Source organism: Prunus persica, chromosome G2 (assembly GCF_000346465.2).
Source record: "Prunus persica cultivar Lovell chromosome G2, Prunus_persica_NCBIv2, whole genome shotgun sequence".
NCBI classification, from domain to species: Eukaryota; Viridiplantae; Streptophyta; class Magnoliopsida; order Rosales; family Rosaceae; genus Prunus; species Prunus persica.
The window spans coordinates 16,609,164-16,622,897 of NC_034010.1; the positions used below are offsets into that span (position 1 = coordinate 16,609,164).

Below are 13,734 nucleotides of genomic sequence, written 5' to 3' on the forward strand. Positions count from 1 at the left end.
TTTACCAGCGAAGAAGTACTTACTCTTTGACAACTATTCAATATTCATTCATAAACTTATAAAATACAAGGATTACCCAAAAACTAGTAGTCAGGCAACACAAACCCTCATTAATATGTTAATTATCATTATGTATATATATATATATATATATTTATATCAAAACGTTGAATTTATATATGACCCGGCCATCTTGCCTAGGGGGTGTCGTTGCGGATGAGGTCATAGTGCCATGATGAACAATAAATTTTATTAGGTTGGAACCAAAGTTTAAGTTTGACATTCTCAATATCCCGCAGGGTCTACAAATTTCATATGAAATTCAATTATCAAATGTAGTTTATGTAATTCATTTGCTGTATTTGTAATATGAAAACAAGATGTTGTATATAAGCATGTTAGTTAAACGATAATACCCGTTTAATATCTAGCTTTTGCATGACTAAAGCGTAAAAGTCGAAACCACAGCTGAAATGTTAAAAATGATTGGGGATTGACGTCACTTCTACACGACAAATACGAAGAAGCCAGGACTAAAATCAAGAGGTTGAGAATGACAAACATAAGTTTGAAATACATATCACTAACATCTTCCGTTGTAAATCCTCTAAAGGTAATTAAACCTTGCGTTTTTTTGTAGGAGGGTTGATAGCATATAGAGGACAAGGATGACATGGACATTGCACGCGAAGTCTAGATGCTCAACTGTGCAACATTGCAAAATAACAAGGGTTTTCCGTATAAAATTTGAACCTTTGTGTTACGGATTATTCGCTATAGGAAATATATTTCAAGAGGAGTAATGAATCCATATATTGCGCGTAACCGTCTCGCACCGTGAATAGAGCAATATCAAGTGAAAATAAGATTCATAATGATGGATTCACCACCGACGAAGACGAGACTGATACATTGGAACCTTTAAGTCTTGGATCTTCGTAAGATGATGGCACAAGGATGCTAATTCAAGAAGCCAAGTAGACACTAATGTTGATTTAGATCCTTTCAATGATCTTGGTCCACCCGAATTTCAAAAAAGGAAGCATCATTGAACTCATATGAAACAAAGTTGTAACCATTTGACATAAACTTTTGAAACTTTAATACACATTTGAGTTGGTTATGGAATCAGAAATCTGTACTTATAAACTATTAGTTCACAATGTCAAGGTAATGTCATAAAAGTGTGCTTTCGTTAGATGTAGTTAGTAATTTCTATTTATAAACTCCCATGTTGCAATGTATTTTGGCATGCAGTTCTAACATATTTCTTTGTCAATTGACATCTTCATGAATATAATTCCTAAAAAATCCATATACAAGCATCAACACGTATAAGAGATTGTCCAAACCAAGCAATTCCATATAATCGTCCAAAACTAGTTCAAACATATAAATTCCATATTAGTTAAAAACTACACATAAACATGACCTCTCAACAACACAGCTGCAAGCTTAATCTTGAAAAATTCCATGTTTCCAGCTTTGCAATCCGTTAACGGTAGCTCCTTGCTCACAAACTTAATGAATTTCAAAGCAAACAACACATAGTCTCCCCTGAGAATATAAAACAAGAAACACAACGCACGATTACGAACTTGTTTAGAAACATATAGCATCTGTATAGGTTAAAAGTACTGACACGTTGCTTTGTTGTGGAACAACGACAACACATTCAATATTCCAGGGTTTGAAATCTGGCTGGTAATAAACGTTTAATTTAGCTACCATGTGGGGTAACATAGTGACAACTAGCATCAGTGCTACCATCCCCTCACCAGTAATTTCAATACCCATGCCTACAACGATATTTCATACAATTAATCTTTACATTTCCATTCACAAGTGTACAACTATAGTGTTAATGTCATGTATTTTTCTCTAACTCTATTTTGCTTATACATAATAAAAGACTATTTTTCTAGTTCCATTTTACTTAACGTTCTTGTTCACTATCTCCACACCCACTTTGATTTAGATAAAGCCGATTTGATATATACTTTTGAGGAAATGCCAATTCCATTTCAAAAATAACAATTGTCATTTAATGTCTTCCAATTGTCTAATGCAGTAATTTAAATTATATGAATCTCATTGCATAACCTAGGACAACTATCATATTCCAATAATCAAACTAACTAAATTTAAGCTTTGATACATAAATACACATTACCGATTTCCCTACAAGTACTTAACAATTACACCCCAACCCCTCTGTTCTAATTTCATTTATTGGGTGGTTAATAACTAAATTTGATTTATGGGTGGTAAATGTACACACCTCACCTTAGTCTATGTGTTATTTATGTAAATTTTCTTAAAATTTAGGGCTCGTTTGGGAGTGCTTTTGGAGCAGCGAAAAGCACTTCTAAATGGGTGAAAGCACTTCTGTCTTTTAAAAATGGTGTTTGGCAAAAATTGCAAAAGTGCTTTGGGTAAGATCTAAAAGCACTTGGAGTGGTTTTGGAAGAAGCACTTGGAGTGATTTTGGAAGAAGCACTTGAGGTGTGCTTCTTCTTAAAAGCAATACAGGATAAAAACACGGGAAGCACTTGACTCATTTAATGAAACTTTTAAAATGCCGAAAATACCCATATTTTATGTTTTTAAATTCCAAAATACCCTTTCTTTCTTTTTCCTCTCTCTCTCTCTCTTTTTTTCTCTCCTATTACTTAAATCCAGTGCGTTCACATAAGCTATGGAGAGCCACTCTGAAATGGAAAACATGGATTAATCAGTTGTAAAATTATGAATTTTGTATACAGAACTTTAAATTTCAGTAAAATTGAATGCCCTTTCCAATTTTAATTTGAAAAAAAATTTCTCGAACACTGGAAGAACAGTATATATATTCAACATGAAAAGACAAATGAAAGTATAAATTTCACGCTACACAATGAACCAACAAAGGAAGATAGCAGCAGCATATATGCCTGAAGCCGACTTCCAACTTGTGGAAAACGTATTATGTTCCTCAATATTTTATATTTTATCCTTAGTTCACAAGAAACAGAACTTTATTAAGAAAAATTGGCACAACACAAATACATTGAACCAGATGTCAACCTAAAAGACTCAAGAGAAAAAGGTGCGAACAGAAAGAAGACTCAAGGTAATTTTTTATTGTGTCAGCCAAACACTCAACAAAATATCAAAAGCGTTTTTTATGTAGTGTAAAAGTACACTCCCAAACGAACCCTTAATTGGGTTCGAGTGGGTAAGTGTTATTTATGCTAATTTCTTTAAAATTCAATTGGGTTCGAGTGGGATTATGGAGTCCAAAATAGACCAATGGGCTTCATTCTTGGACATTGGCCCATTATTTTAACATTGGCCCATTCCTTCACCATCCACCTCTCTCTCTCTCTCTTTCCCTGGCAACAACACACTCTGACTCTCAGGTCTCTCTCCCTGCACGGAAATTCTTCTCTATTCGCCTCGCCAGTCTCAGAAACAAGCAAACAAACAGAGAAAATGAGCGAATTCCTGGACCTTGAATCCCAAGACGGCGTTCGAATGCCATGGAATGTGATTCCAGGCACAAAGCAAGAGTCCACAAACAGCGTAGTCCCAGTCTCCGCCATCTACACTCCGATCAAGCCCTTCCCCTCCATGCCCGTCCTCCCCTACGCCCCGCTCCGCTGCCGCACCTGCCGCTCCGTCCTCAACCCATTCTCCACCGTTGATTACGCCGCCAAGATCTGGATCTGCCCCTTCTGCTTCACCCGCAACCACTTCCCTCCCCACTACGCCTCCATATCCGACGAAAACCTCCCCGCGGAGCTCTTCCCCCAGTACACCACCATCGAATACGACTCGTCGCTCGAGAAACCCACCACGCCTCCGGTCTTCATTTTCGTCGTCGACACGTGTATGATCGAGGAGGAGCTGTCGTTTCTCAAGTCCGCTCTTTCCCAAGCTCTGGGTCTTCTTCCGGATCACTCTCTTGTGGGTCTCATCACTTTTGGGACCTTCGTACATGTCCACGAATTGGGTTTCTCCAGTGTTCCCAAGACTTACATCTTCAAAGGATCGAAGGAAGTCAACAAGGACCAGCTGCTTGAACAGATGAGTTTTTTTCTCAAGAAACCCAGGCCGACTACTGGGGTAATTGCTGGACCTCGGGACGGGTTGAGCACCGAGAGCATTGCCCGGTTTTTATTGCCGGCGTCGGATTGTGAGTTTGCGCTTAATTCGGTGTTGGAGGAGTTGCAGAAGGACCCTTGGCCTGTACCGGCTGATCAGCGGGCTGCCCGGTGCACCAGCACTGCGCTTAGCGTGGCTGGCAGCTTGTTGGGAGCTTGTGTGCCGGGTTCTGGGGCCCGGATTATGGCTTTTATTGGTGGGCCCTCCACGGAAGGCCAGGGTGCTGTAAGGATTCTTACCCATTTTTTTATTGGCTTTGAAACTTGAGATATAGTCTCGTTATGCTTTTTGCTACAAAGATCATTGTTAGTAAGCATTAATGGATTTATCAAAACTTATTAGGTAGAGAATTTTGGTGTGGTATGCATGGTTGATGGTTGGTTGGAAGCTTGTGGTCCATTTCCTATGGCTTGCATCCTAAGGAACTTCTTTAGGCAACTTTCCTGCTAATTGGGATCACAAGAAGTCATGAGTAGGGAATCTTTTTTTGCATACATTGTGTATTGTTTTGCTTTTTGGGTCCTTTAATTACTGCATTAGTTATAGGGGTCTTTGCAAAAAAGTGATTAGACGAAGGGAAAAAAATCAGCAAATGCAGTAATTGAACATTGGCAGTTTGTGATGCCTTTTCGGTAATACATGTTTTCTAACATTATTGCTTATGTAAATGGTTGTTTTGCTCAACATACATTAAAAATGCTTAGTAATAGAACATACAGTTTGAGGCCTTTTTGGTAATACGTGTTTGCTATCACATTTTGGCTTATGCAAATGGTTTTCCTCAAAAAATGAGGTGGGGCAAAGGACATATAACCCTCTTAGTGAATTTTCCGTGCTTGATTACAAGGTGAACTACCTTGACCTACATTTCCCAACTGCTCACCTCTCGCCTTCCTTCCATGGATATGGTCTATCAGTACCATGTGATAGTTGGACCTTTGTCTAGTATGCTGCCAACATGACTGTTGAGAATGTCAACATCTTTAGGATGCCGCATCTATATGCCTTGTTTTAGGAGTTTCTTGATTAAATTTATTTTTTCTTCAAAATTTAATTTAACAGGTTGAGATGGTGGTAATTATTAGGTAGCTAACCATGTAGCACTTGATGTTTCCTTTACAATAGCATTGTGACAATTATACTTACCTCTTTAAGAAATTATTGGTTGTAGTCTCAATATTTTGTTGGAGTTATTTCGTGGAACAATTTAGTAGTTATCTATATTATACTGAGTTTTCACTATGTATCTTTTGTAGATTGTGTCGAAAAACCTATCTGAACCGATTCGTTCTCACAAGGACCTGGATAAAGATTCTGCCCCACATTTTCATAAAGCCGTGAAGTTCTATGAGGGACTTTCAAAGCAGCTTGTACATCAAGGACATGTTCTTGATCTTTTTGCTTGTGCCCTTGACCAGGTTATTTTAAAGTTTTTGCTTTTGCCTGTTATATATCTTTTTGAAATACAGCAATTTATAACTGACTTTTTTAATGTACATAGGATGTCTAGTTATGTCCTTTTAAAAAAATATATATATATCTTTTAGGGATGGGGATGGATAATATGTTCTTGTTCATTGATATGAAGGGGAAGGATGTTATGCAATGAAGACTAGTCCTAAGTGATGAGGACATCTTTGTCAAACCCATTAGGGTTTACAAACGAAAGAGATGGAAGAGGGAATTATTAATTAGTTTCCTAATTTATTTGTTAGTTCCTAGGTTCTCTAAGTTTTCCAGATTTCATTAGGATTTTCAGTTTTTCCAGATTTCAGTAGGATTTCTAAGTTTCCTATTTTATTTGGATTAGGATTTCTTTCCTAGAATAAGTTTAATTTTTCTTTTCACTCTAGGGTTAGATTATTATAAATACCCAGTCTATGTAATTTATTATGGGGTTGAGTTGTTGAGATATTAAGAAAAAGTTTACTTTCCAGAGATTGGAGACTACTTGGTGTGAAGCCAAACCCCTGGAGAGATTCCAGACCTATCCCTTTTGTTCTATTTTCTGTTTCCCATTGTTTTCGCTTCCGCTAAACTACCTAAATCTAAAATTCACCCGTGTCCTACATCACTAAGTTAAATAATTTATTGAGCTTCTTGAGCTTGTCGGCTTGGGTTCTACAGATTAAATTCAGGGGTCTTATTTGTTGGTGTTTTATGTTGGTCTAAAAGTATTTCATGTTTCTTTTGCATGCTGTTTTGGCTTTCAGGTGGGGATTGCAGAAATTAAAATTGCAGTTGAAAGAACTGGAGGACTAGTTGTGCTTGCCGAAAGTTTTGGCCATTCGGTGTTTAAGGACTCACTTAAACGGGTTTTCCAGTTGGGTGATTATGAGCTTGGTTTGTCATCAAAGTACGTTTCTTGGGTAATCCCAAAATGGAAAATTGCACTTGTTCATTTTCAAATTTCATTATGAATTTTTTCTAGTAGTTTTAGATAATTATGTAACGGTTTTTTTTTTGGTGTCAATGTTTGTGTTTGTATTATACTTTGGCTTTCTTACTACATATACTTGATGTTAGTTATTTGTGAAAATTGAAAATGAACTCTTCTTGCTTGTAACCCTCTTTTTATAAGTAAGTCTGTTTTATTCACAAAAAAAGAGGGATAAAAGAAGAAAACAAGGGCTTTAGTTCAAACGAGGTCAGAAGAACAAGTCTTATATGATTAGAGTAAAGGCTGTTCCTGACTTGGAAGAAGAGCTCACTATGATACAAAAAGGCAGGACATGCATATTACAACTCTTCAAAACTCCAATTGGGGCCTAAATATTCCCAAAATGCTTCTTGCTGTTTCTAAAAAAACTTCTATACAAGAAATTTATTTATTTTTTCATTGAAGTTTTGTGAGGGTTTTTTTGTACCTTTGTTTTCTTAGAATGTATATTTGAGATATGTATATGCCTTACACCATAATGTCTTTTTTCACCTTACATTATCTTGCATAGTTGCCTTAAATTGGCTATTTGTTTTTGCATTAATAACTTGCATTGTTTATATACCACTAGATACTGGTGGTACAGATGCTATTTTATTAGATACTTTCTGGTCTCGTGATGACTTTCTTGTTGAACATAGTTTCAGATCAATGAATTTAGGTATGTAAGAATTGCCTTTTCATTTTAGTTTTTTTTCCTATTATTTATGGCAAAGTTTAATGCTTTTATGGCTCTGAAAAGAAAATATAGTTTAAGTTATAGCAAAATGCTTGATATCACGACATCAACTCCAGTAAGTTTTCATATAATGCTCCTTAGAAGAGCAGTCTTATACTGTGCCAGATTGCCAGTGGACGTAACAATGAATTTAATTTTTCTCGTTTCTGTGTATGTTACAGTGTAGATGTTTAAACTTGTGACAAATCTTACTTGAATTCTGGTTTTTGATCTTGTTTGTAGCGGTATATTTGAGATAAACTGCTCAAAAGATGTCAAAGTTCAGGGCATTATTGGTCCTTGTGCATCTCTTGAAAAGGTATAATCAACAGCATTTCAATGATCTCTTTTGAGCTGGTTGTGTTTTTTAACCTTTACACTGGTTGCCTTGTGCAGAAAGGTCCTTTGTCCTCCGACACAGTTGTTGGTCAGGGGAGTACAAGTGCATGGAAGATGTGTGGCCTTGACAAAGCGACATCTTTATGTCTAATATTTGAAATTGTTAAGAAGGAAATCCCAGATGCCACTGTTCAGCCCACTAGCAATCAGTTTTACTTCCAATTTCTAACTTAGTATGAACTCCATGCTCTCAGATTCTAAGTAATTCTTTTTGTGCTGTGCGTAGGATTGAAAAAAAATATCGTTACTGATTACAGATATTTTTCTTCAGTTATCAGCATAGTAGTGGTCAAATGAGACTTCGTGTTACGACCCTTTCGAGGAGATGGGTTGCTGGACCTGGAAGCCTACAGGCAAGTTTTTCTGTTCAGCCTGTCCTCAATATATGATGCATTATTTATTTTTCTTGCAAAGGGACTATTAATTTAGCACATCCATCTCTAATATTGTATCAGTTTTAATGAAGATATTTTTGATAGCGGATATTGACTTCTTGCTATATATACATATGTATCTCAGCTTTCCACAAACCCATCCTGTATCTCATAGACATGTGTTACCTGCTTTTGATTACATAGCATCATGGCAAACTTTGCTTTCTCGGAACCTCCACAACCACTTACCAAGTATTTTCTATTTGAAGTTTCATGTCCATATTTCTTTTCCTTATGGGGTTGGGCTGATTGACATTTTGCCTCATGTCCTACTTTAGAGGAAATTCTTGCTAATATATATATATATATATATATATCTCTCTCTCTCTCTCTCTCTCGTTTAAATTATTGAATTGGTAATTTCTCATTTGCACATTTTGGCACCTAAATTTCATTGCTTAAGGTTAAGGGTTATATTTTTAGTGATTATGAGTGTGAGTTATTATTTTTGTATGCATTTGAATTGGTACTGATGCTATGTGGGATTATATACTAGTTATTTCAGCTTCATGAATTTCGTTTTACTTTCCTCTACTATCCATTCTTTTTATAAAAAAAAAATTGTAATCTGAAACTACCATATACTTTAGGACTTGATTGCTGGATTTGACCAAGAAGCAGCTGCTGTTGTCATGGCACGTCTAGTTTCTTTCAAAATGGAAACTGAGGTAATCTTTAATACTACATGCTTTTATTTTATGAACTTAATCTCAGGTCTTGAAACCTAAATTTTTAGATTGTGCCGATGACTTATGGCAATATAAATTTTCCATGTGAAGTTGATATGGCCAATTGCTCTATATCTACTGTTCACTGAGTGATCCTCATTCTCTTATAAAGGATGCTGTACGCAGGAACTTAAAAGAACAAATATATCATATGCTAATTTTATTTTTTAAGTGATCTTTTCCATTTGAGCTTTTGAGATTGTTGCGCTCCAAAATCTAATGCGACAAGGTGACTGGCAAAGGAAATGAGCGGAGACAAGCGTCACTACTAGATTTGCATTTACATATTTGATGTGGTGAAATTGCAAAAAAAATCTTATCCTTTTAGTCAATATATTTGAATTGCTGTCATGAGAAGTGATTTTCGTCACTCTAGATTTTTGTATCATATATTGTATTTTTTAAGATATGACTTAAATATGCACAAATCTTGTGCCATTTCATGAAATATTGCCATTGGTGGGTATCCAGGCAGAGTTTGACCCTATAAGATGGCTGGATAAATCATTGATACGTATGTGTGCTCGGTTTGGAGATTACCAAAAGGACAGTCCATCTTCTTTCAGCTTATCTCCACGGTTTTCAATCTTCCCTCAATTTATGTTTCATTTACGACGTTCTCAGTTTGTCCAGGTATGTAGGTCCATATTTATTTCGTGTTTCTTCTAAAGTTCTTCACTTTATTATGCTATTGGATAGTTCTTGTGAATAAAGTCAGTTGAAATTGTGTTGCAGGTTTTTAACAACAGCCCGGATGAAACCGCATACTTCAGAATGATCCTAAACCGAGAAAATGTTGCCAATTCAGTTGTGATGATTCAGCCTTCATTGATTTCATATTCATTTCATTCAGGCCCAGAACCAGCACTTCTTGACGTTGCTGCCATTGCGGCAGACAGGATTCTGCTCTTAGACGCCTACTTTACTGTTGTTATTTTTCATGGTTCAACTATTGCTCAATGGCGAAAAGCAGGGTATCAGGATCTGCCTGAACATCAGGTAATCTTTTGCTGTCATTGACTTGAAGTAAATTTGATCTAAACAGCATGTCTTTGGCTTGGATCTATGTTTCAAGTCTAAAACAAGCGAATCCTTTATCATTGCATGATATAAACATCCAGCTAGTCAAAGATTTAGATGCCTTGGTTCTCTTTGCAAAATTCCTGACCCAGTTCAATTTTTTATAGACATGTACTTGATTATTTTAAGATATATGGAGTCTTGTAATAAATGTTTAACTTCCTTTGAAATATTACCACTTAATTGTGTAGAACTATATTTGTTGCATATTTTATGGGGGGTAAAAGAAATTAAAACTCCATGATCAACTATCAAAATTTGTGACATATCTTAGAAAATGCGGTATTGCCTAGTCTCATAAGTAACTCATATTTGGCTTGATGGTGTATCTGTTGTCCTTGCACCCATATACCTTAAATAATTTTTAGTTTTAGTTGGGTGACCGTTTCCCATTTTAAATGCCTCCATGAATAGGGTCTATATGTTCAAGGGTAATATATTTTGTTGCTCTTATCCCATACAATGGTGGTTTGCTAGTCCGTCAGATTCAGTTCTGTTTTGTTCTGTTTATTTTTACTTCAAACAAATAAATATTTTTACTTCAAAAATATTACAAGTCCACTAAAACAAATCTGTGGTTGCAGGCATTTGCTCAATTGCTACAAGCTCCTCGTGATGATGGAGATCAAATTATCAAGGAAAGATTTCCAGTACCTCGCCTGGTGATTTGTGATCAGCATGGTTCTCAGGTAATTCTGATGTTGTCTTGTAGTATCAATCTATTGGATGTTAAACCTAAAAACCTGTATTTCTGGTACAAACGCTGACCTTTCTTTTATTCCTCTCCCCTCAATTACGTCCCTGATGGTTTGGTTGGGCCCTCAAATAGTAATGGAAGTTAATTGTGGCATTACAGTTAGTCTCTAACATATTAGTGGGCCCTTCATTGTCATCTTGTTATTTTCTTATGAGCTGCTTATTTATCTTTGATAATTTATATAACGATAAGAATTCAATTTCTGGCACCGATACTCCTGATATGCTACTCTAGGGTATTCTTGGTTTGAATCTATTGTCAATTTTGCTTGTTACGGCACAAGTCTTAGGAAAATAATTGCAAACTTGCTTTTCACTTGATACACTACTCTGGGGTATTTGTTATGCGGTGTGTAGAGTTTATCGTCACTAATCCCATTCCTTTATGCAGGCCCGTTTTCTTTTGGCAAAGTTGAATCCTTCTGCTACTTATAACAATGAAGCTCCACTTCCAGGAGGGGATGTTATCTTTACAGATGATGTTGGTTTTGAAGTCTTCTTGGATCATCTCCAGAGATTAGCAGTTCAATAATGTACAAGAGGGTATCCTGCAGTTTTGTATCATTTGTTTTTCAATTTCTTGTACAGTAATGCATACGATTCAATTCAAATTTTGATATGGTTTGGGCTCTATATATGGTATACAAAAGCTTGTCATACTTCTATATTGACAATAAATATATCGACTGATCAAATTAGAATATTTAGCTAACCATTGGTTGGAATACCTAGCTCATAAACAATTATCAATAGGCTTGAAGGCTATGCCACGAAATTGACTGTATTCTTTATGATTTTGATCAGTAACGTTGTCCAGATTTTGATCAGGTACTGCACTTAGATGATTTACGTTGGACTGCCTCCCAAAATTGAGGTATGCAAATTAATACTAGTTCATCTCAAACATATGTATTTTCAGAGGGCAATTTTTCTGCTCACCTCTTAGTCTACATTAATCTCAGAGGATTTGAATTTTCGGGATTTCCTCAAGAGTTGCTTAGCCATTGTAGGTTTTTGTTTGTACTTTTGTACTTTACAAAGCAAAGGCTCTTTGCTAAAGGATTAAACCTTTTTTCCTTAGAAAAAAAAAAAGGAAAAAAGGAAAGAAAAAAGAAGAAGGTGCTGTAAAATAACTGGGATATGTGCGAATATTGAGCTGCACGTAAAGTAGATGAGACGCAGTATTTAACGAGGTTCGGCTATGCCTACGTCCCCGGAGAGCAGCAGTAGTAACTTTTCACTATGTAAAATAATAGGGCTACAACTTTAGTGTTTACAATAAGTATGGCTCACTCAATTTTCTCTCTTGGAGAATTTCTCTCTTGCTCTCTTTCCTCTCAACTCACTCACCCTCTTTCTTCCTTCTCTTCCTTTCTTTCTTTCCTCACTCATTCTTCTCTTCATTTTGGTGTGTCTTACAAGTGAATGAGCAAGCCTATTTATAGGCAAAGTAAAAGACTTCTAATGGAGACATAATGATTTCTCCCCAACATTATAATTTCATCTTTTGACTAATCATCCCACTTCTAACACCATCATTTCTTCTTTTGACTACCATACTCAACACCATCATTTTTCTTCCATCATTTCTCTTTATGTGGGCTTCACCAATATTATTTACAACACTCCCCCTTGGAGACCACAAATGACATGTCGGTTGCATCATTAAAGATTTGCTTGTAGAAAACCCAATGAGGTAGAAAACTAATGGAATGAAGAAGATTACAGTAATCAGTGCAGCATAGTTCTGGATGCTCCCCCTGATGAATATCTCCCCCTGATATCTTCATGATTATCTTTTTGGAGCGAAAATCTTTTGGAGTGAGAATCTTTCGGAGTGAGTGGAGGATGTAGCCATTAACAATTCTCGTAGTTGAGTAAGTAAATATATTTCCAGTGAGCTATCTCTATGTAAATTATAGAAATTTTCAGAGTCCGCGTTTTCAACAAAACTTGGGCTATTTGCAAGTTCACTTGAAAGAATATGCTCGTACATGGTGTTATGCGGAGATAACATCAAATATACCTCACATCATCCCAAAATGATGGTGATGGAGTTGAGCCCTATCTGGAAAATATGATGTCCGGTCCAATATACTTCCGGAAAATCCTTAAAGTGTCCAACGGATAATCTTCATAAAAATGCTTCAATACTTTCTTAGTATAAGCAAGAATCTCATTGGCATAATGCTCGATTTTTAAGTCGAGACAAATATTTCGTGAATTCTGCAGAAGCTTTAATGTGTTGCAATCACATTATAATCAATGTACTCACTGAGGTAATTTATGCATATTGATATTGAGTACAAATTTTGTGCTTCAAGCACATGTCCTTTAGGGACTTGCTTTATGCAATGTCAATCCTCTCAACGGATTTTGTTTAAAAGGGATTAAACTTTATGACACATTATATAGCTTTAATCCGGCTATTTATACAGCTTTAGGAAATCGCTTCTGGCGATATGCTCCGTGCATTTAATAACCCTTAAAGATAATATGTTGGTCTCCGTAATTGTGTAATAAGGGGGGGCACAATTGAATATGTAAATATGGAGAAAACCCAACATTTCTTGTTTCTGCCAGAAACAGTGTGTCATACAAAGTAGGTATATTCCCTTTTATTCCGAACACCCAAGTATAAATTTCAGTATTAACATCTTTTGGGGTTCGTACTGTGGGTTTGTTCTTTCACGTTCATTCTCATCTATAATGGAATTACCTCATTCCATTTTGGCCAATAATATTGTCGACATTTAATAATTGAACGTGGTTCCAATCAACACAGCCCATTGATGATTTGAGTAGCTACTCCAAAACCAAAAATTGTCATTCATCAATTCATGATCCCACCATTCTCATTTGCATGCGCATGCATCAATTATAAGCATTTCTTTGCTTTTGGGTACCCAAGCCACTTCATGGGGCTTTTATTATGTGAGAATGTGGATTATAACCTCCAATGGAGCGTTATTTTACAGTAGGGCGTTGATAATCTCTTTTCAGGGAGTTGGAACATTTAGAACCCATATATCT

General features: G+C 36.1%; 1 protein-coding gene across 1 annotated transcript; it reads left to right on the forward strand.

The window, feature by feature from the left end:
* LOC18786427 (protein transport protein SEC23) lies at positions 3,306-11,527 on the forward strand. The gene is made up of 11 exons (XM_007220183.2): positions 3,306-4,371; positions 5,403-5,564; positions 6,360-6,502; positions 7,548-7,623; positions 7,701-7,876; positions 7,975-8,056; positions 8,728-8,805; positions 9,337-9,498; positions 9,601-9,864; positions 10,530-10,634; positions 11,093-11,527. The coding sequence occupies exons 1-11, from the start codon at positions 3,475-3,477 to the stop codon at positions 11,231-11,233; spliced, it is 2,286 nt and encodes a 761-aa protein (XP_007220245.1). The 5' UTR covers positions 3,306-3,474; the 3' UTR covers positions 11,234-11,527.